Below are 24,268 nucleotides of genomic sequence, written 5' to 3' on the forward strand. Positions count from 1 at the left end.
AAATCACTCATAGGATTTCCCCGTGAACGATTTGTTGTTGTTTATTGTTTGTTTATTCCCAGGGTAATGGCAATTTAATTGTGACATCATATGAAAATGCTAATTGCGATTGTGTGATATTCACAGGATAATTGATGTTTAAACCTCCAATTCTCCCTGTGTGATAAAGTCCTGAGGTCAAGAAATCAGAAGAAGACTAAGGACTTTATCACATGGGGACAATTGCAAGTATACATGGTGATTATCCGGTTAAAATTGTGCATTCACGATTAAGACTTTCACATGACATCAGACATAAAGCGCCATGATCCTGGGAATATCCTGTGAAAATCACACAATAGCAATAACAGTTTTCACATGATGTTGCAATGAAAAGCAATTAAAGTGCCATTATCCTGGGAATAAGTGGGCGTGAGTGATTTGTTCCTGTTTATTGCCTGGTTATTCCTGGGATAGTGGTCAGGAGGACCTTAGGATTGCCACAGTCCAAAACAGTCTGGAGGACCTTAGGAGCTATTACTTTAGGGTCACCATAGTCCCAAAACATCTGGATGGCCTTAGGGTCACCAGAATCCCAAAGTCTCTGGATGGCCTTAGGGTCCCTGCAGTCTAAAAACACCCGGAGGGCCTTAGGGTTGCCAGAGGGGCTCCTGGGGCACGCACAGCTTCCAGTTCACAGGAGCTACAGCCCGGAAAGGTGTGGAGGGGGTCGGGGGGGTCTCCATGAAGTGGGAAGAAAGGCGGGCTTGAAGGGGCCCAACCACCACCACCACCACCACAGCAAGCAGGGATCCTCTCTCCTTCCTGGGCTGCCCTTGTGCCCATGGGCCGCAGCAGGTGCCCCTGGCCAGGGCTGAGGAGGGTGCCAATGCCAGAGAGAGAAAGAGGAGAGGTCTCCTTTAAAGGACGGCGCTGGCATCTCCGCCCCTTGCCTTGCCTTGCCTTCCCCGGAGCCCCCTCCCTGCCCACTCCAGGCCTCGGGAAGGAGGAGAGGCAGAGGCAAGCGGGGGAAAAGGAGAGCAGCCAGCCCCAGCCCCAGCCCCAGCGCCTCGGTGCCCCCTGGAACCAGTGGTGGGGCGCGGCCAGTGCATGAGGGCAGCAGCAGCAGCAGAGGCTGGAGGAGGAGGAGGAGGAGGCGAAGGCTGCCCGCCTGCTGCTGGGTCTCTTTGCCCGGGAGGCCGAGGCTGAGCTCCCGGGACATGCGGCCTCCTCCCTTGCTGCCGCGGAGACGGCGACGGAGACGGAGGAGCAGGAGATGAGGCTCCGCCATGGCACCTTCCTCACCCTCCTCCTGGCATCCCTCTGCGCCCTCTTCTCCCTCTCCTGGTACGGGGCCTTCGGGGGACACAAAGGTAAGGATGGCACAGGGAGGCCAGCACCTGGGCACAACCTCCACAGCAGGTGGCACGGGGCACCCCCCGGGACCCCCAAGGCGAGCAGAGGGGCACCGCAAGGGCTCTTGGGTCTGCCTTTCCCTTCGGCCCCTGAGGGACTTTTCACCCCCACTTTGGAGGCGGGGGGGGGATAAATAAAGCCCCACATCTCTGTGTGTGTGTTTGTGTCTCTGACACAAAAAACCCACATCTCTGTGTTTGTATCAGCCCCACATTTCTCTCTCTGTGTTTGTGTGTCTCAGACACAAAATAAAAACCCACATCTGTGAGTTTGTATCAGCCCCACTTGTCTGTGTGTGTGTCTGTGTCTCTCACACAAATAGCCCCACATCTGTGTATTTGCTATCAGCCCCACATCTCCCTCTGTGTTTGTGTGTCTCACACAAAAATAACCCCACAGCTGTGAGTCTGTATCAACCCCAAAGCTGTGTGGGGAGCAGAGTTGGACCCCCTCTCCTTCTCCTTCTCCTCCTCCTGCTCCACTCTTTCCCAGACACTTCTCTCCTTCTCCTCCAGTGTTTTCCCTGCTTCCTTCTTCTCCCGCCCTTTTCTTGTTTGGGAGTAAATGAGCTCTCTTCTTCTCCTTCTTCTCCTTCTCCTTCTTCTTCTTCTTCTCCTTCTTCTCCTTCTCCTCCTCCTTCTTCTTCTTCCTCTTGGGGCCACTCTCTCATAGGGTTTTCTGGGCAAAATTTGTTCAAAGAGGGAAGGCGGTGTTGCTTTGTCTTTCTTCCCCAAGGCTGAGAGAGTGTGACTTGCCCAAGGTTGGCCAGTAGGTTTCATGGTCAAGCCAGGAATTGAACCCTTGTCTCCAGACTCTTATCAGTATGATACTCAAGGACCTTTTGGATGGTGAGTGTGAGGTGTGCAGCAAAAGCCCCTTTCACCCCTGGCATTTTCTCTTCTGTGCTCATAGTTGGTCTCCAACCCTGGTCCTCAGAGTCATAGTCCAACGCTGGTCCAGAATACAGTGCAGAAGTAATTTGGTATGAGACTGCTTTAAGTGGCCTGGCTCAGTGCTAGGGAATCCTTGGGAATTATAGTTTATTGTGGTACCAGAGCTTTCTGACAGAGAAGGCTGAATGCCTTACAAAACTACAGTTTCCGGAATTCCCTAGCATTGAGCCAAGGCAGTTCAAGTGGCCTCAACCTGCCTTCGTTGTGCAGTGTGTTTTGGACCACCATAGCCTTGAGCCAGAAATGAGTTAAAGTGGTGCCAAACTGGGTTATTTCTCCAGTGTGGATGCAGCCTGAGACAGGTACTTTGGTTTCTCCCCATCTGGGTTCTGTGCTTGGCAGTCCCTACTGTTGTTAATCCTCCCTAGCAGAATCTCTAGGAGAAACAGGACCATGACACCCCAAATTCATCAAACAGGGACACCTGGGTTGGTCAGGAATCCCTGTTTGCTGGATTTGGGATGTTATTGTACTTCTGCTACATGGCCCACAGGGCTTTAACCCTGGCTATGTTTCCTAGGGGAAAGAGAGTTACCAAAGTGTCCAGCAGCCTTCTTCCCCCTGTGCTGGCTTTTGATCCTCTGCTGGGTTTGAGCCCCTTCTGCTTAAGCTTACCCTGAACTTTATACTAGCAAAAAGTGAGCAAAGACAAGCCAAGGGTGGAGGTGAAGTTTTTCAGCCTTACCCTACTATGCTCTCAGTACACTCTGTCTGTCCCTAGATGCTTAATAAGCTGCCTCTTGTGGGAAGATGCTGGAAGTAGTATCTTCACCAGCAGTGATGACTATTTTTTGCTTCAAATTAACTGGTGCCATATTCTTATCAAACAAAAATGGGTGATGTTCCTGGCTTATTTTGGTCTGTTGGGGGCAGGGTTGTTGGTGTTTCCACACACATCTGCCTCCTTCCCTCTGCTTTTTTTTTAAACTAGTGATTATATTGTTGTTGTTGTGTGCTTTCAAGTTGTATCTCATTTACAGTGACTCCATCATGGGGTTTTCTTGGCAAGATTTGTTCAGGGGGGGTTGGACCATTGAAACCTCCCACAATCTTCTCCCTGCTGTTTGTGTTTACTTTAAATATTTTTAGATCAGATCTATCATTGTTTTCTTTTACAGTGTATACATTTCCCCCTGTGTTATATTCTCTACTAAACTTTGATTGTATGTTTTCATTGGTCTTTTATTGGTTTAGAGCCCTGCAATGGGATTATTTTATCATGAAAAGAGAATGACATATTATAAAAATTGATAATTGTGAGCTTTCCTAAAACTTCTTTGAACCTTTCCATGTGTTTTGGCAAAGTAATATCTATAGCATACAAAAGCAAGCATGTAAAGAGGAGGAAGCATGTTTGAGACGTTGAAAAGGTGTTTGACAGTTGAATCATGTTTTGCAACGGGTGACTTGTGTTGATCATAGAACATGGAGCAAAAGGTTGTCCCTATTGCTACCAGGGAAAGCTGAGAATCTCAGTGGCGAGCAAAGGGTGTGTTGGCATGTTACACTTGTTGTTATTGTTGTGTGCTTTCAAGTCATTTCTGATTTATGGCAACCATAAGGGAACCCTATCATGGGGTTTTCTTTGCAAGATTTGTTCAGAGGAGGTTTGCCATTGCCTTCCCCTGAGGCTGAGAGCATGTGACTTGACCAAAATCACCCAATCGGTTTAATGGCAAGCTGGAAATTGAACCCTGGTCTCCAGAGTCATAGTCCAGCACTCAAATCAATATGCCACCTAATGACCTTTTGGATGGTGAGTGTGAGGTATGCAGCACAAGCCCTTTTCACTCCTGGCATTTTCTATTCTGTGCTCATGGCTTTTGGCATTGTGATGGCAATAATGACCTATGCTGTTGTTTATTGTAAACAATGTGTCAGTTCATGATACAAGGTGCACTCACACTGCACAATTATAGCAGTTTGACATTGCTTTAATTGCTAGGGTTCTGTCTTATGTAATTCTATGAACTGGAGTTTTGTGAGATACTTCAGATGCTCTAGTGCACTCCCTACAGCTGCAGCATCAGCAGTCTGTGGCAGAGAATCCTAAGTACCTCACTAAACGTCAAATCCCTGGTTCCTAGAGGGTGAAGCCACAGCAGTTACAGTGGAATCAATATGCCGTAATTGCATAGTGTGGATATGATCACAAATGCAGTGTCCTGGTTTTTGATATTACAGCGAGGTAGCAGACCATACCACCCACAGTGTTGCTGGCAAAGTAGCTGATATGAATAGGCTGTTCAGTTATTTTGGGGTGAAGAACCTAGAATCATAGACTTGGAAGAGACCACAAGGGCCATCCAATCCAATCCCCTGCCATGCAGGAACACACAATCAAAGCATTCCCGACAGATGGCAATCCAACCTCTGTTTAAAAACCTCCAAAGAAGGTTTTTCCTTCAAAGAACCTTTCGCCCTCCAGATGTTTTGGACTAAAACTCCCACAGTCCCTTACCATTGATTTTGCTGCTAGGAACTTTTGGAAGTTGACATCCAAAATGTCTGGAGGGCCAGAGATTCCCTTATGTCTTAAGGGAAGCCTCAGGTGGTTGTCAACACATAAGCTTAAGAAGTGAGATGTGCAGTATTGTGATCCTACAATTGGAATAATGTTTTCTGTCATTCTTTGTTGTTCTTGTTGTGTATCTTCAAATTGTTTCTGACTTATGGTGACCCTAAGCTGACCCTATTATGGGGTTTTCTTGACAGGATTTGTTCAGAGGGGGTTTATTTTTGCCTTTTTCAGAGGGTGACAGAGTTTGATTTGCCCAAGGTCACCCAGGGAGTTTTCATGGCTAAGCAGGGATTCAAATCCTTGTCTCTAGTCATAGGCCTGTGCTCAAACCACTACACCACCCTGGCTAACCTTCTTGCCATGCAGTATACTTAAGAGGCCAGTTATGACCACTTCTGGTTAGCTCTAAGACTAGACTTTAACATCGTCAAATATTTCTTTTTGCTTCACTGGCTGGAAATATTTAGTTATCTAATATTAAAAGGACTTTCAGTATTCTCCTTGCAGTCACTAGTTTCAATTTTTCTCTTGTGATCAAGTAGTTATTGTTTTGCAAACAAAGCAAGACCAACCAAAGCCCACAGTCTTAAGTGCAGTTTAAGTTAAATTGAGTAACCTTTCCTATAAAATCAAATTACAGAGAGAATACCAAATTGATAGTGATATTTATTCCCTGACTGCATCCCCGCAGCTAACAGCTATACCTGTATCCCATCTGTTATGCCAGCAAGCACACAACTCTAAAAGATTTCAGGATAGATTTGCCTTGAGGAAACAAATATTGCCAAAGCAGCAAATTCCGTAGGTTCTCTGAAGACTAATATAGTCCTATCAGTTCAAGTAAGATGAGAAACTGAGATTGAGTCTGGTTAGCTACAGCACTGAAACATAGGGGTTTTGATGATAACCTCCTAGGGAATAAACTGTGTGTTGGATTCTTTATGAGGTAAACATATATTAATATTTTATACTTTTGGAACAGGACTTGCACAAAGATTTGTGGATTCACCAATTTGGTACAAAAATCAGTTCATTTCCACAACTATATCCAGGTTCCACTCCATTTATAATTGAATTTTTATCTTACATGGGTCCAAAACACACTGCAGAAACAATCCAGTTTGAGACTGCTTTAACTGCCCTGGCTCAGTGCTAGGGAATGCTGGGAAGTGTAGGTTATTGTGGCACCATTGCTCTCTGACAGATAAGTCTCTCAAAACTACAGTTCTCAGAATTCCCTAGCATTGAGCCAAGGTAGTTAAAGTGGTCTCAGACCGTATTATTTCTGCAGTGTGTTTTGGACCATGGACATCATGCCCTGCATATATCGAAAGAAAAACCTATTTTTCAGGAGCTCATATTTTACTGCTGAAGAAGCTATAGGGGCTAAAAACATGCTCCGTTTGGTTTCTTATATTCCTGGATTTCTGTTGTTTACGCAATTATGTATGATATTCCATATCTTGCTATGATTGCTGTGTAGTAGCCATTGTAAAATAATTTTAATGCATTTAAAATATTTGATTCTTTATTAAATGCATTTTATTGACTACACTATTTTCCTAAGCATTTTGCCTTTTTTTTTTGGTCATAGCTTTTTTTGTGGAGGGGGATAATGGTTGTTCCCTTGTTTGGTGCTTAATGATACATAGAAGTGGTGAGTAACTCAGGGTCAGACTAGATGCTATATTAAATGCACAGGATGAGATTTAAGAAATAAAATGTTCAGTGGGACATGGAGGCCTGATTCACCCTTCAGGTCCTTTAAGACTTATGATGACCCTAAGGCAAGCCTGTCACAGGGTTTTCTGGGGCTGAGAGGGTGTGACTACTCATCCAAGGTCACCCTCTGGATTTCATGGCTGAGCAGGGAATCAAACCCCAATCTCCAGAGTCGGCCCTATGCTCAAACAACTACACCACACTGGCGCTCTCCATTTGCTTTCTTACATGTAAAAATGCTACACATTCTGTATAGAGTCTGATGTGACTCTCAGTAGGACAGACAGCAGCATGCTTGAAATAGCTTACTTTGGTCAGGAACTTGGAATACAGTTGAAATGGGGCAGATAATGGACTTTTTAAAAAGATCTTGCTTATATTAATAAGAAACAATTGACAAAACTAGTATTACTATTATTTTTTAGTTTCAGTGTGTTTTTATTGTTATGTGTCTTAAAATTCTTTCTTGCCAGCGGCGACCCTAAGGCAACCCTGTCCAGGGGCTTTCTTGGCAAGATTTGTTCATAGGAAGTTTAATAATAATAATAAATATATATATATTTTTATCCCTCCCCTCTGTGCAACACATCCAGGGTGGCTTACAGGATTAAAACATACATTCCCATATCCCACAATCCTACCCGCCCCTAAAATACAATTAAACAATTTACAATTTAAAACATAACTTAAAATAATAGGCAAGCAGATAAACAATAACGACAGCAGAATTAGGGGTAAACAAATTAGGCTTTTTTTTGGTGGCCAGGTATCTATTCAGGGAAGGCCTCCAGGAAGAGATCCGTCTTAACAGCTTTTAAAAAGTTGTTTAAGGTGGTAATGTAAAATTTGCCCTTGTGTTTGAAGTTGAGAGAGTAACTTGCCCACAGCATTCTTCATTATCTTGGTTGGACCCTCAGTTTCTTTTTACCATTTTATCTTGATTATCAGACTTCTATTAGCTGAGTTGTCACCTCTTCATTTTTAAGCAAGTGCTTCAGTACCTGCAAACTCCTAACAATACGGTTTAAATTCTGGTTTCCTACAGGCATGAGATACACAGGGTAAGTTTTTCTTCTCCTGTTTCATCTCACTATTAGGAGATAGGTTTCCTGTCTTGTCACTCAGCTGCTGTAAAACGTTTCCCTTTTTCATGGAATGTGGTCTTAGCCTACATGTAAATGGACAGGAACCTGCAGGTTTAAAAAGAGGATCTAGATGTGGTGTATGTGTGATAGATTGGCCCATTTTAATCTGAAAAAAAGCCTGCTGCTCCACTTCTGATCTAGGGGCTTCTATATACAACTGATACCTGTGGTGATAAAGGCCTATTTGTTACTTTCTCTCTACATTTGTCACATTTAGACTGAGGATAAATGTAAGGAAAGGACAGTCAGAAAATCGTCACTAGCAGTCACTGGAGTCACTGGCTGTAGGGCAGAGTGAATCAACCATGCAGTTTCCATCATGTTATATTTGCAGTAAGGACAGGCTGGAAAAGTTGAGGGAAGAGCATTATGCACAGTGATTTTTTTGTCTTGTCTGTGCTTTCTTTGTGGAGCACCATACTGTCATAGTGTTCCATAAGAAAAGAACTATACTGTTAATGGAAAGCTGCAGGCATGAGCTGTTAGTGTTGCTTTGGGGGTGTGGTTTGGGGCTTCTTTGTTAACCCTGGTCTCTATCAAACTGCTTTTTCAAGCCACCTCTCAAAGGAATGGCCATTCCTTAAAGGAATAGTCATGGTTCTTGGTATTAGTCCGGCAAAGCTAATGGATATTGTGCTTTGCACGCTGTTTAGTCCCTTTATTAACTTCGTGTCTCTGCTTTTCCTGCTAGTTTCTGCACTTTAAAAGTCATTAGGGCCATATCATCCATCTGTCTGGAGGCTACTTTACTTCCCCCTACCCATTTAAACAATGTGTCTTTGTTACTGCTGTATAATGGGCTTTAGCTTTGTGATGCTGTTACTTGCTTCCCTTGCATTACTCATCAACTAAAAGGTTCTTTCAACTGTGGTTTAAATCCCATTAAAACCATCTCCCCACAGAGCTTCAGATAAAGAGATTGGGGGACTGATATCAGTGAAGACATTTCTAATAGTAGCTATTGGTATGTAGATCCTCTTCTTGAAAATATTATGTGTTCTCTGCTTTGTTACGCTGTTCTTTGAGTCCCTAGGCAAAAATACATATATGGGTGTGTTTATGTATGTGAAATGATGGCAAAAAGTCACTGGAGTATGATTTTCTATTTAAAAAAGAAATGATACACAGGTACATGTGCACATTGTAATGAGATGATCTAGATTAAAGAAAAAGATTTTGCTGCAGCTTCTTTCTCTTTTTTAGATTGCAAATCTTTTTCTCTTGGTTTAAAAAAGAGGCACTCCTTCCCCATAATCTACAAGTGTACATTTTTTAAAAAAAGAAATCCAAACATTATCCTTTTCTTGATTATTTAGAGATAATGGGATTCAGTATTACATTATATTAATGGTTTGCTTGTTCAGTCCTCCAGTGGGGGCAAAAAAAGCCACCTACCTGCTTTGCTCTTGCTTCCCCTCTCAGTGATTTGAGGATCGCTTAGCCAATTTCTGTCAGAGACTTTTGCCATCAGAAAAGTCCCTGGTGTATTGTGGTACAGATGGTAGATTATATCACACTACAGTAGCCTTTTGGACTTGTCCACCATGACAAACCTGGATGCCCCCACCCAAAAAAGTGCTAGAGCATTTCAGAGGAAACCAGCTACATGTCAGTTTGGGTTTTGCAGTAGAGACGTACAATGGTCCTTGAAGCCTATTTTGTCAGCCATTGCCTAAAAATTGGCTGGGCAGTGTTGATTTACAAGAGCAGGAAGAAAACAGTGAGTCATTGCATTTCATTATTATTTTTTTGTAGGCTAAATGTAAGAAGGAAGCAGATTGGTGGCTCCTGCAGTTGAAACCTGCTCATTAGGAAGTGGACTGCAGCCATTTATTTAATAGGCTACTAGACAGGGCTGACTTCTGCCTGCTGCCTATAGTGACGGGTTTGAATGATGATCTGGAGCTGGAAAAATGGTGAGGGGGGCCAGGTAACAATTAAACCCGTGAACCATTGTGGCAGCTGTGGCATGCAAAGGAAGAACACCCATTCATGGCTCCAGAAAATATGTGGTAAATAATTTATCTGTGTCAACACCCCGCTCAAACAGAATGTGCATTGCATATCCAGTACAGGTGTCTTACATTCATAAAGTGATAAGAATTTGCTCTGGCTGTCAACAACTGCCCACCTCCTTTTCCTGTAAACTCTTGTACTGAATAAAGTGACTTTACCACTCCATCAAAGAAAAAAAAAGGGAGAGATTGGTATGATTCTATATTTTTTAACACAGGGAATAAAAATCATGCAGCTCTCTGGACATTCATGGACTGCATGTCCCAGCATTCCTCACCATTGGCTATGCTGACTAGGGCTTCCAGGCGTTTCAGTCCAACAAAAGCTGGAAGGCTGCATTTTGCCCACCCCTGCTTTAACATGAAGTTTGGGACAGGTTGTTGACATCCTAATTCTGCATTTACTTGGCATGTCTGAGGCGGTGTATTTAAGCTCACTTAACTTGAAGACAAAATTGGATTGAAATAAGTTGAGTTGCTTTGATGGCAACATCTGCCTCTCATTTTCCCTTCATTTCTCTCCTTATCTCTTAAACAAAAAAAGTCATTGGAAGCTAACTCTGTTCTAACAGTCTAATTCAGTGCTCTTACAATGGGGGCTTTTTTGTGCCAATGACCTCTCTGTATTTCTAGGCTGAAAGATAGAATTCTAGGGGTATTATCTACTCTTATGCAATGAAATTGGTTTTACTGCATGCATAGGGCTTGTTTAACTGTACTTAGCTTTTTCAGTTAATGTCATCTTTGTAATGAGGCCTTCTATGGGGCATCATAACTATAAGGAATACCTCTTCAGTGTTTCTAGCCTGTATTAAGAGCCTGGTTTTGCCAAGTATAGAATTATTTTGTTTCTTCCCTTTTTAAACTGCATCATTAGATTATTTGGATTTGAATGGGAGCAAAAGTAAAACCATGAAGTTATGTGCTTCCTTTAAAAGAGGGGCAGAAGTGATGTAGCCCTCCTGATCTTGTTGGACTGCAGCTCCCAACACTCTTTTCTGCTTCCTGTTCTGGATAAGACTGATGGGAGTCTCATACTTGCAATCCTCCAGATTACATGATTCCTATGTCCTTCTTTAAAACATGTTTTGTTAGTTTACTTTTACCATGCCATTTTCTCAATTCCTCCTTTCCAAGGGAACTTCTTACTTAGATTCCCTATTGCTGTTAGAGAGTAAACAGGGGTGGGTGAGTGAGGAATACTGGAAGAACTGGGGAAAAGTGGTGCATATGTCTGACAGAAAAAATTGTAATTTTGAAATCTCAATAAAAACACTCTGTCAATTGGGGATGGTGGTCTGGCCAGAATGAAGGCTGTGAACTGGCAACCTGCTTAGCAAAATGGAGAGATGATATAGGCTTCTTCTGAGAAACCATTTTGGGAGGCTGTCAGGATGAACCCAATTTCTTGGAGGTCACATTCTAGTAGCGAGTGGAGTCAGAGATAAAAGGGCTGAACCAAAAATGTTTACATATTTTAGCTTAAAGCTCTTGCTTCTAGTAAGCATTTCAGCTTTTTTTTTTTTAATGGGAGGGCAACCTGTGCAAAAGAGAAACATGGTAGTTGTCCTAAAGGAGGGGTCATGGGTTTGTCAGGCAAATTGCAGATGCTTTGAGGTCCTGGAGTCCTGGACTTGGCCCCAAATGCTGAAAATCCTGACTCCTGACCCAGAATGAAAAACATCCATGGGAATCTCTTTTTGTGATTCTGAAAATGAAAAAAATATATAATGCTGGACATTCCTCTTCAAATTCCTCTTTCACCAAGTAGTTGTTCTGCTCTTAACCTGACTTTCCAGAAATGTTTGTGAGACTTGTTCCTTTGTGCTATTGTTCAAACCTTGTCTGGGGAGATTAGAGTAAAGGAATTATGCTGGAGTTAGCAATTAATCAGATACCTTCTGATATTTGTTAGACCTTGACTCAGCAGACCCTGGCATCATAAACATTGCAACAACTCCCAAGTGCAGCTGAGATGTGAGGCTCAGAAGCCATATTGTCTCAGCTGAACCTTTGATCTCTAGCCCTCACTGTGTTTAAAGTGATAGATTTGGAAATCTCACTAATTTAAAAAAAGACACTGTAGTATATGATGTTTCATGTCTCTTCCAGCAGCAATGGCAAAACACCCCAAACATACAAATTTTCTTTGTTGTGTATGAGAGAGCTAGCCTGGTATAGTGGGTTGAGCATTAGACTATGGCTCTGTAGACTAAAGTTCGAATCCCTGCTCAGCCATGGAAACCCATTGGGTGATCTTGGGCAAGTCACACTCTCTCAGCCTCAGAGGAAAGCAAAGTCAACCCCCCAAAAAAAAATTCTGCCAAGAAAGCCCTGTGATAGGTTCATCTTATGGTCACCATAATCACAAATTACATGAAGGCACACAACAACAAACACAAACCTGAGAGCCACTGTGATGTAGTAGTTTGAGAGTTGGACTACGAGTCTGGAGACCATGGTTCGAATCCCCATTCAGCCACGGAAACCCACTGTGTGACTTTGGGCAGGTCATACTCTTTCAGCTTCAAGTGAAGGCAAAATCAAAATCAAACCCCATAGTAGATTCACCTTATTATCACCAAAGATCGGAAAAAACCTTAAAGTAAACAATAACAGTAGTGTGTGTGTGTGTGTGTGTGTGTGTCATGGAGTCTTAAGGAACAACACTAGATTTTAAAATTGTGTGTTGTAGGTTTAGTCTTGGTTCAAAAATACAATACAGTATTATTTTAGAGTTCTGTGGTAGGTGTGTGTGTGTGTGTGTGTGTGTGTTAATTTTGCCTCATCAGCAGCAGAAAAGTAGGGTAAAAATGTATGAAATAAATATATCGTGCACTGACTGCCTGGACCACCAGCACTTGGACCCATTGGAACATGACTGGTGGTGTTAGAGGAAGAGGAGGAGGAGCTGGGCTTATTCTCTAGCTGAGATGCAGACCTTGAGGACTTAGAGAACCCTGAAACACTTTCAGAAACCACTCCTCTTGCAAATAATAGCTGTCCAAGGAGACTCTAATTGTAGGTACCAATATGTTATTTGCTATGACTCCCATCTCACCTTTGGGTCTTCCATTAATATCCTTGAGCAGCAGCAAAGACAGACATGGGTGAAACCATTTCCCTGAAGACATAGTCCCTGTATGGCAGCTCCAGGCTGTCTCTCTATCTTGCCTGCTTGGGAGGCAAGGAGGCGGCTAGTTCTAGATGTGCTCCAGATCTGAAACATTTCCAAGAAGAGAAAGAACCATTCAAAGGCCACCTGTTCCCACAGCAGTGGTGTTGTAGCTCTGTGTAGTAGCTCCTGGCATGGCTTCCAGTCCCAGTGAGTCCTAGCCTTAGGGGCCAAACCTCATCTTCCTGCTGCTTATGACATTTTCCCCACACAGGATGGCAGAAACAGAGAGAAGACACCAGAATCAAATTTGCTGGGGTGGCTGCAGAGCCAAGCATAGAATGTTCCTTTTTTAAAATAATTTGCCCTGTTACACAATTGGGCCATTCTTCTCTACATCTTTATATTACTCATTGTGAGGGGAAATAAAGTGTGGGTGGATATAACTCAAAGCTCTGTTATTTCCAAGCTCTCAGGTATAACAGAATAACTGTTGATAAGTCTGACATCTTATCGGTATTATTTTGATTGCAGTCATTCATTATCATCTGTATTGGAAGTCTGCATGCATAAGAACTATGAAGATCAATGTATGAAGTGTTTCTCATGTATGTGTGCTAGTTGTCTCTGACTCAAGATCTGCTGTACTTCCACAGAGCCTTATTTTTATTGCTCGGTGCATTTATACATTACTTCGTTCATTTTGATGACATTGCAAAAACTGATATCTTCATATTACACCTGGGTAACTGAAGCCATTTGTGGGAGGGATGACACTCACTCTGAACAAATTGCTTTAGAATAACATGAGCAGTAACAAGAACAAGACAGATCCCTGTATTGCAGAATTTGTAATAAAAAATTCAGGAGTGGGAAAGACAACAAAGGCAGAAGATCTGGAGACTTGGCCAGAGTAACCCAGTGATTATGAATTTGGGGCCCATCTTAGAGCTTCTTGACTACCTTTAATGGGCTATCTTTGTTTGGGTCAGGAGACCAAAAAGTGTTACTTTAGATCAATTCTTCAAATGAGCAATAGGGAAGTAACACACAGTGATTGCTTATGTGTTGTTAGCTTTTCCAAGTAGATAGCACTTCCCTTGACAGCATGATATCTGAAAGGGTGGGCTTTTCAAAACAAGACAACAGGGCTTGTTGACACTGGAATGGGAATCGTACAGCTCTCCAGGTGTTGCTGGGTTACAAATTTTAGAAGCCATAGCCATCATAACAAATGGTGAGTGATTCTCAGAGTTTCAGTCCAACAACATCTGGAGGGATGCATTCTTTTCACTGTTGTGCATGTTCACCAAAGCTGTGTGGATGGCTATTTGAGGATGGTAGCATTTGAGACTGTAGGGGTGGTCAGATTATGCATACTATCCCCATATTAAAAAAAAAGATATGCCTACATTTAGATAACAATTATGTGCTATTTTTCTGGACTACTTGTGTCCTTGTTGAGCTGTTTCATGCTGGGAGGGTGGTTTGTTGATTATTATTTTTAAAACATGGAGAATCTTTAGAAATATAATCAGTCAAGTTCTGCAGTTCAGTACTTGTTATTTTACTGAATGCATAGCTTGTCTGTTGTGCACTAGCACTTGTGGCAAACATTGTCGTCACAATATTGCTCACTAGATACCGTCATGTGAATGTTCCAGCATGTAACAGACTCTCCTGGAGTCTTGTTTCTGCAAGCCTGACTTAAAATCAGTTTTTCCTGAACTCATTTTCTCATATTTCAGACGCTGCAGCCTCTTTCAGGAGCATGGAGAAAGCAGAAGTAGCAGCTGATGCTTTTTGCTTGGATCGCTTGGCAGTTGTACTTTAGTATTATTTGTATAGCTTTTTGAACTGATGGCAACTACAGATATGGTTAGGAAAGACACCACCAAATGCTTGTCCTGAATTTTGAAAGCTCGTGTGGTATACGGGTCTTATCCGCAGTCCAGGGAAGCTTTCTGGAGTAAAATGATTCCCTGTTTCTTCCAAATCAGGTCAGAAACTCCAGACAATCCCCTCGATGTGCTGCCAGTATTGGCCTGTTGTGGGTGTCGGTTGTGTAAACAGCTCATTCTCTCTGCAGATCTGAAAACCCCAAAGATAAGCCAGGTTTTCCTGTCAGTGCAGATACAGCCATTTAGTATAGTATCTTTCCATAAAATTCACTTAGATTTGTCAAGAACATGGAGTTGCATTCTAAATATAAGACAATATACTGTTGAGAGTTTTTAACTTACAATAAATGTAACTACTTTACGGCTATGCAATTTAAAATATTTTTACTGGTGTGTTGTCTATGTATGTATCAATGTATTTTAACTTAATATATCTAGATGTTGTATATTTATAAAGTATAGCTGGCCTTCCATATCTACAGATTCTGCATCCATGAATTCAACCATCCATGGCTTGAAAATGTTCACCAATTGTTCCCCCCCCCAAAAAAAAAAACCCCAACAAACCTTGATTTTGCTATTTTATATAAGGGCCACCATTTTACTACACCATTGTATATAATGGGACTTGAGCATCCATGGATTTTGGTATCCCCAGAGGATCCTGAAACCAAACCTCAGAAAATGCCAAGGGCCCCCGTACCACCAACATACACGTAAGTGTTGTAAGCAAAAAACAAAAACAACAAAAAAGCAAGTTCCATCCCAAGGACCTTAAAATCCCCTTTCTGTTGTGATTGTTCTGATTGCGTATACATGCACTTTCCACTAGAATGAAGCACTGTTTATGTGATTCCTTCACCAGTTCTGCTTTTTGTGAAGGGGAAAGCATCAGGGGATTGATTCTAAGTATCCTATTGGGAACAATAAGCAATGAATTTTTATGTCATACTGTACTCACTTTCAGAGAAGAAAAGATGTGAGACAAAAAGAACTTTCCTTTAAGTTATGAAGGAAAAAGGGTGGGGGCAAGTATTTTTGAGAAATGGATGGAGTCATGGACTAGGGCCATATATGTTAAAAACTGTGAACTAAAGACTTCATTGTCAGCCTCTGGGGGAGGGAACGACAGACACATGGAAGTTTATACCCACAATGCATCCTGTTCTAACAGCCCACAGAAATAGCAGAATCAAGGGTCTGGACTCCTGAGCATGTAGAGATTTAGCCTACAAGAGGGGGAAAAAGATTTGTGGCAAATGCAAAATCTGCCTAAAAATTCTAGATAGTAAAGAAAAGTGGAAATAACCCAATCAACTAGAAAACAAACAGTGTGCATAAAGGATAAGGAGCTAATAGGGTAAGGAAGAAAAGGATCAAAAAGCCAGAGATTGTTAAGTTAACAAAGGGAAAGATGATGGAAAATATGCCTGAGCTCAACAATCCTCTGAACTGTGTATAATTACAGTAGAAAGGTGGTCGATATCCCAGCCAATGAGTAACAGAAGATAAGAAAAGCTGTGCTTCTTCTACAACCTTCCTCTACATTTTTTTCCATTCTGAAGAAACAACATGTTAAAAATGGACATTTCATGGACTTATAACTAGAAAGAAAAACCCAAAGGCTGAGATCCAGTAAGTGCACTGGTAGAATGCAGATCCCTCCTAGCAGCCTTATGCTGGAAATCTCAGGGACAGTGAGTTGTCACCTCTGTCCTCTCCAGTTATGCAACAGCAGGAGTGGCGCATAGATACTGTCCAGGTGTACCCCTAGAACAGTGGTTCTCAACCTTCCTAATGCCGCAACCTTTTAATACAGTTCCTCATGTTGTGGTGATCCCCAACCATAAAATTTGTCTCAGTTCCTAAGACCATCGGAAATATGTGTTTTCCGATGGTCTTAGTTGACCCCTGTGAAAGGGTCGTTCGATCCCTAAAGGGGTCGTGACCCACAGGTTGAAACTGCTGCCCTAGAAGCAATAATTGGCAAAGTGATAGAGTTGTCCCTATGAGCCCTCTAGATGCTCTAATATATCTTAAATGACAGCTACTGCACAAGGAGGTGCAAGATATCTTCTCCTGCAGTTGCCCAAACAGTATGTATCCAGGTGTAAATAGGAATTATGCTATTATATGCCACCAACAAGGTCCAAAGGGTCATGATAACAAGGTCAGCTTGGTTGGGAGCTGACATGGGAATTTTTCGTAAGTCAAATAAAACACTAATTTATAAGACCAGTTTTGTAAAGACACCTTCCCCCACGCTTGCCCTTTCCGACCTTGTGATTCACAGAGGGAATCTTATGTAACCACTTGTACAGTTGCATTTGCAGACACTGTCAAGCTTTATTTTAAACAAATGCTATGCTTTGACTGAAATGTTGCTTAACTCTACAAATATTTATTCACTACTGATGTGAATAATGGCAAAGTAAAATGAAAAAAGGAACTTGTTAGCTGATGCACCCCAGTTGTGTTGGGCTACAACTCCCCAAAGCCCTCAAGACTAGGACTCCCAACTAAATTGGAGAACATTGTTCTTAAAATCAAACGCCTGATTAAGAGATGCTGGGTTTTAAGTCTAAGGCTGGGGTCTGCTAGAGTGAAACGATCAAGAAAATTGATTAAGAGTAAGTAAAGAAATGAGAAAGCCATCTTTGGGAGCTAATGAAAGATATATTTTGTGTGAGGTGCACATATAAAGCCACCAGATCAGCTGGTTGGCATTTTGAACTGCATTTGCAGTTAGTGTGGCACTCTTTCATGGTTTCCTTCAGTAGCAATTTATCAAAGTAAAGTATTCAAAAACTTTTTAATTGTATGTATTTCAGGCATGTACAATGTTTATAGCCTGCTTTTGGAAAAATATAATCCCATTTTCATTACTGGGGTTATTGATATACTGTATATGCACGAGCAGCAAATGTAGCCATGTTGGCCACAAGAGGGTGAAATCAAAATACATTTTAGGACAATATCTTTGCAGCCAGCCCACCCCAACTGCAGGCTTGCCATCTGCAGATTTGAACATCCTTGGATGGCTCTGCCCCATTTGCTCCAACAGCAGCGCATGCACGCAGCTGCGTGCATGGCGTACCACCATTAAAACCAATGGGACTTGAGGTCCCATGGTTTTTTGCATCCACGGGGTGGTGGTGGTCTGGAACAGAATCCCTGAGAATATGAAGGGATGACTGTATTAGTATGCAAGCTTTTGAGTTCTCCAGAACTCTTCTTCATATTACATGGTAAACAAAGATGGCTGATGCTGAAGCCAGGAAGTCTTTATTTAGTCACAGTCTTAAGCTAGAATGTGAGAGAATGTTGTGGACATTCAGATAATGCTGTGCAGTGATGGCTTCCGGTTGCACCTAGGACTGCTGGAATGAAAAAAATAAACCACATTTTGCCATTTTTAAAAATATCCAGCTCTTATTCAAATTGTCTTGATTCCTAAGCAGAACACACAGATGCTTTGCTAAGTGGAAAACAGAAATAGAGAGGAACTAAGGCAGTTTTTATATTAACAAAGCTGGTGATAATTGTACGTTATGTGTGAAGTTACCCTCCCCAAAAAGTCAATAGAAGCTAAATTAGATAGCTTTGTCTAATATGTTACTCATCAGATTAAAGAATTATGATGAAAATTGTTAAAATGAATAGAAGGATTTATAACTGGATATTGGGATGTGGCTGTGGCTTGTGATGACAATGAAGTGAACTGAGAACTCTTTCAAAATGGCTCAAAGGTTACATTACTAGAGAAGCATGGGGGGGGGGGGAGAGAAAGCTGTAAGCTTTTCATTTTACTAATGATTGCTTCTATTTTGCTGAACTTTTCTGTTGTAAAAAATTGAAACTGCATCTCACACTGCAAGATGTCACTGTATACATTTAGTACTTCAACACTTTCTAGATGCAGCAGATTTAATACATATCTAGTTTCTCTTACTGTACTGGAATTGTATTGGAAAAGTTACTTTTTGGAGTGCAACTTCCAGAATCCCTAGTTAGCATTCATAACTAGTGATGTTTTAATAGAAAAAAATAACTTCCAAGATCGGACAAAGATGTCTATTCATTTACTCTCCCCTATCCAAAATGTTTCAAACACTTTTGAGCTGCTTTACTTAAACTGCTTTTAGCACTGAGATAAGTAAAAATAAGAAGTGAGAATGTGACAGCCTTATTTTTGCAAAAATATGGATACTGCTCAAGGACCTACAGTAGAATGGAGCTCCCTACTAAATGAATGTATCCCTTTGGCCAACCCAGGTTCACTTCTAGGTAACATGTGAAATAGTCCTCCAGGATATTTCACTATCTGATGAATACTTGGATTTTTGGCTGGAGGTATAAAGGGAGTGGTAAATCCACAGCATTTGACTAGAGTCTGCTAGAGTACTTGCTGTGTAGCTGGGTTGCTTTTTCTACAAAACTTTTCAGTCTGAGTTCAGGCAAGAGTCAGCTGTATCATCCATGTGACTGGGGTGATGATGGAATTGAATAATTATGGCATCAGAGGGTTTCTGTAGTCTTTCATAACTAAATCACAATATTAATAGGTAGCAGTGTTTCTTGAGCTTTCCTTTTATTATGGCTCATTTTGAATGTCATTGCAAACAATTACATTTTGGTTATTTTACAGCTGCAACATGAAGCGCTTCCAGATTAACCACTGAGGGACTGAAGGAAAGGGCAACCATTTTTAGGTTGATAATTGATTTAGCTCAGTGTGTACATATGCTGTGTCAGTGAGTCTTGTTACCCAAGAGAAGATTACTGAGCAGACGCAGAAACGCAGGGTGCACTCCTAGCCTCCACAACCTCCTTCACTACCACAGGGAATAGGGACTGACTAAATGGACAATATCATACTGCACTTTTATAGTGCTGTTATTCCATTTTAACTGTTATGACTGCCTCCTGTGGAATTCTAGTTTTTGTAGTTTATTGAAGCCTAAAACCTCTCTGGCCAAGAATTTCAAATGCCCTTCCTTAAACTACAAATCCCAGGATTCCACAGGAGACAACCATTGCAGTTACAGTAGAATAATAGCACTGTAACAGTGTAGTGTGATACTGTCCATTAAAAAAAGCTCAGTAATATGCAGCCACTATATTTGAACAAAATAATTATGCTTCATAAAGATGGAAGAAACAACATTCCTGCTTCTCTCTGCAACTGCTCCTTGACTGGAACTTGCCAGGATAAACAGTACCTTTGAGGAATGGAAGTTCCTTCTGAATTGTCCCAAATTGGAGAAGCATTTGGTGTAAAGAAAGAAGTGTGGCTGCAACAAAACTCACAAATGCAAGGAAATTCATATCTTAAATCATGGCCCACGCTAATCATGGAAACACGGATAGACCCTTGTTGTATCTTAACCTCCACCCCATATAAACACAACAGCATGGTTCCATTAGCCACCCAATTTCCTATATAGTTCACCACTAATAATGAGGAAAAGCTGGAACACTTTAATAGCCTCATCATTGATAGATTTGCAGTATAGCTCTACATTAGTGGTCCCTAAACAGTGCTCTTGGACTTCAGCTCCCAAGATCCCAGCTTATTGGCCAACCTAGCTGAAGCTTCGGGGAGCTGAAGTCCAAAATCTCAGTTTGGGGACCACTGCTCTACACAATGTTAGACCATGCTCCCCTGATCCAGACTGATTTGCATTTAGAGGACGTAATACATATATTAAAAACCAGATAATCCCCAGTTGCACACCCCCAATGTTCCCTTCGTTATGCATGCTAAATCCCAGATGAAATCCTAGATTTCATAATTTTGGAGGTATAATATACTAGGGAAAATACCCTGCTTTGCCTGGGTTCAAATCCAGCTAGCTCACTCCCCACTTCAATGCTATTTGTCTTCTCCTCCATTTTCTTTCTTGCTTGTCTTTCCCTTCTTCTCTTCCAGTATTCTTTCATTGGTATATCAGCTTTACTTAGGTTAGAAATTCTTTAGTTCCTATCCCTGGTGCTTTTCTCTCTCTTTCCCCTTTTCATCCCAACTACAGTATTTTTCTATCTCCCTTGTTTTTCCCTACCTTCTTTCTGGTGCACATTCAGCTTTTCCTCTCTTCCCTATCCTTGACTAGACACCAGAACCTTTTCACTCTGTCTTTCTTCCTCTCCTTCTTCCTATTCAAAGGTTGCCATATACTATTTCCTCAAATCTAGGCAGCCACATTCTAGAATCATAGAGTTAGAAGAGACCACAAGGGCCATCCAGTCCAACCCCCCTGCCATGCAGGAAATCACAATCAAAGCATCCCTGACAGATGGCCATCCAGCCTCCGTTTGAAGACCTCCAAGGAGGGAGACTCCACTACACTCCGAGGAAGTGTGTTCCACTGTTGAACAGTCCTTACTGTCAGGAAGTTCCTCCTAATGTTGAGGTGGAATCTCTTTTCCTGCAGCTTGCATCCATTGCTCCGGGTCCTGGTCTCTGGAGCAGCAGAAAATAAGTTAGCTCCCCCCTCAATATGACATCCCTTCAAGTATTTAAACAGGGCTATCATATCCTCTTAACCTTCTCTTCTCCAGGCTAAACATCCCCAGCTCCCTAAGTCATTCCTCATAGGGCATGGTTTCCAGACCCTTCACCATTTTAGTCACCCTCCTTTGGACACGTTCCAGTTTCTCAATGTCCTTTTTGAATTGTGGCACCCAGAACTGGACACAATAATCCAGGTGGGGCCTGACCAGAGCAGAATATGGTGGCACTGTTACTTCCCTTAATCTAGACACTATACCTCTATTGATGCAGCCTGAAATCGCATTGTCCTTGTTAGCTGCCGCATCGCACTGTTGACTCATGTTCAACTTGTCTACTTGAACTCCCAGATCCCTTTCACATCTAGTCTCATTCAGCCAGGTGTCCCCCATCCTATATCAGTGCATTTTATTTTTCTGCTCTAAGTGCAGTACCTTACATTTCTCCCTGTTGAAGTTCATTTTGTTAGCTGTGGCTCAACTTTCTAGTCTATTCAGGTCATTTTGAATTTTGACCTGAATAGACTAGAAAGTTGGGCCACAGCTAACAAAATCCTACAAAATTGCTTTTAGTAGTATTCTGTATTCATGTTATTTGCTTATTGTGCAAATAATGTAGTGGGCCACAAAAGGACTAAACAATACACACATGTACTTTACTGCTTTCTCACACAGAAGCCCTTGTTTCAAAATTGCTTCACTGATAGAAAAGAGAAGGCTGTGCTTTCTTAGATTCTTTGTGTAGAATACAGGGGTGCACAGCCTGTAGGCTAAGGTGTTTTGTGTATCCCCATGACCTCTTTCCTTTGCCACCTTTTCATCTCTCAGGGCTCCTGTGTCTTATAATTCTTTGCTACAGAATTACAATTATTATACACAAAAATCATGCTAAAATAAATACGTTAGTCTTAAAGGTATAACAAGACTTCTTTCCCCCCTTTCTTTACATATTCTAGTAACGGATGAGTGGGAGCCAGCTGGGTGGCTCTGACCCTGGATGTTGCGATTGATAATACTACTAAAAGCAATAGGATTTAGAGCATCTGGTCTAAACAAGTGCTTGGCAAAGATTCGAAAAATAGCAGAATAAACAAAGAAAGGAATCTGAAGGAGGGGAAATAAAACTATAAATCAGACAGAACAAGGGCTGGCAGTTTTGAGGAAATTAAGAATCATGGAGGAAGAGAAAGCAGAAAGGGGAAGACAGAACAATAGAAAGGGATGTAGGAGAGGATATACAGGACAATTACTCCAAGAAATATTGTGCTCCCAGAGATCAGAAATAAAGAGAAATACATGGAGTTAAGTTAGGAAGGAAGAAATGATAAGGTGGGAATCCAGAGAAATGTCCTAGTAATAAGAGTGAAATATATTCTGGCAGAAGTGGTATAACATTTAGTTTAATAATTTATGGTGACTACTTCTTTGCAGTGTATGGTTACTTAAAGAGACTGAAATATCATTCAGAAAATTAAGCACGGCAAGAAAATAATCTAATCTAAATATTTTCTTTTATTAAACCATTTTTTTGCTCAGTATTTTTAATAATAAAGTAGACTTGAATAGCTGAATAGAGGAAAGCAGCATCAACACTATGACCAAATATAGACAAAACTGACCTTTTTTTCCATAGCTTAACTGTAATATTAGGACCATGATCAAGAAGAAAACAGCTGAAGGAAGGGGGAAAAATATATCTCTGCTCATCACCATCATACTCCTTGTGGAAAGGGAGTCATCTCATCTGTTCACCCACATATGTTGTTTTCATACTAGGGCTCTTTAGTGCTGTTGAAGACCAGCAGGAAGCAGAAATAAAATGGTGGTTAAACTAGCCATTCTATAGTGCTAACAAGATTCAGGTGCTAAATTCACCATAAAATTGAGCAATGCTTGTCCCCATTGGTAAATTCCTGTCATTATAAAGTGACAATCCAACTGCATGGTCCTTCTTTCTCCCTCCCACAGAGCATTTTAGCCTCCTTTCCTGCTCCAAAGTGCTAAATGTGGTTAAGTTTTTTTTTAAAGCCACCTTTTGTGCCTGTGGAGGTCTAGCATTCACAGTTGAAGTCTGTCACTTCAACACTTTAATAGCAGTGACATTTGGCATAATTGCACACTATGTGTGTGCATAGGTATGGCTATGCAGTGCAGAGATCAGTGCAGCAGGTTTATTTATTGAAAAAAGGAACAGAAACATGACTGTATGCTTTGTGTCATATCTCAACTTCTACAAACATACATGAGATATATCTGGTAACAGTTTCATACCACTTTAGTGATGGCTGTATCGGCTATCCTAGGATTTGTTCTGAGGCACTTAGCAGGTGCAGAGTTACCCTAAGAAGATAAGAGTTGAGAGTTGAGGGTTTAATCTAATTCTGTAATGTAAATATTGTTGCCCCTCCATTTTTGCAGGGGATCTGTTGTGGACCCTCCCCCATGAAAATGAAAACTCACCAATATATCAAGTCCCATTGGCTTGAATGGTGGTGTGTGCCCCATTTTGTCCACCTCCTCTTGCTGCCCGCAAACGGGCAAGGGATATGGATTTCAAGTCTGCGAAAACGGAAGGGCGACTGTAGAGTACCTTGGGAGAAGGGGAAGGGGAACGGACTAGAACTTACTAATCATGCTAAATTCTTGGTCCTATCTCCCCTCCCGCTGCAGTGTGACTGTATACACACTAACTGTCCTGATTTGGCAACCCCAATTAATCCTCTTTCACCCCACTTTTTCAGCTGCTTTTAAAATATCACAGGTCTCGTACATATCTTAGAGAATGTCCAGAGCAGTGGTGGCCTCCCCCCCCCCCCGAGGGAAGCTGCAGCCACCAAACCGTGTGGCTTCCCTCTGGCGGAAAAAGAACCCGCGAAAAGTGGGTTCATTTAAAGCCGCAGGGGAAGTGTAAGTGCTGCGCGGCAACATGCGGACGCCATGCAGTGCTTACGCAACAATAGCGGCACTCGTGTATACAGGGCGCCGCCATTA

The 24,268-nt window shown here is 41.8% G+C and overlaps 1 protein-coding gene across 1 annotated transcript in view; it reads left to right on the forward strand.

Annotated features, from left to right (window-relative positions):
- The first annotated feature begins 981 nt into the window (after positions 1 to 981).
- MGAT4B (alpha-1,3-mannosyl-glycoprotein 4-beta-N-acetylglucosaminyltransferase B) overlaps positions 982 to 24,268 on the forward strand; it is a 121,630-nt gene continuing 98,343 nt past the window's right edge. The window contains exon 1 of the mRNA XM_089528969.1: positions 982 to 1,352. Coding sequence (XP_089385095.1) covers positions 1,256 to 1,352 — 97 coding nt within the window. The 5' untranslated portion in view covers positions 982 to 1,255. The remainder of the gene's footprint in view (positions 1,353 to 24,268) is intronic.

This window comes from Sceloporus occidentalis, unplaced genomic scaffold (genome assembly GCF_023333645.1).
Source record: "Sceloporus occidentalis isolate IW3139 unplaced genomic scaffold, rSceOcc1.0.p SCAF_1, whole genome shotgun sequence".
Lineage (NCBI taxonomy): Eukaryota > Metazoa > Chordata > Lepidosauria > Squamata > Phrynosomatidae > Sceloporus > Sceloporus occidentalis.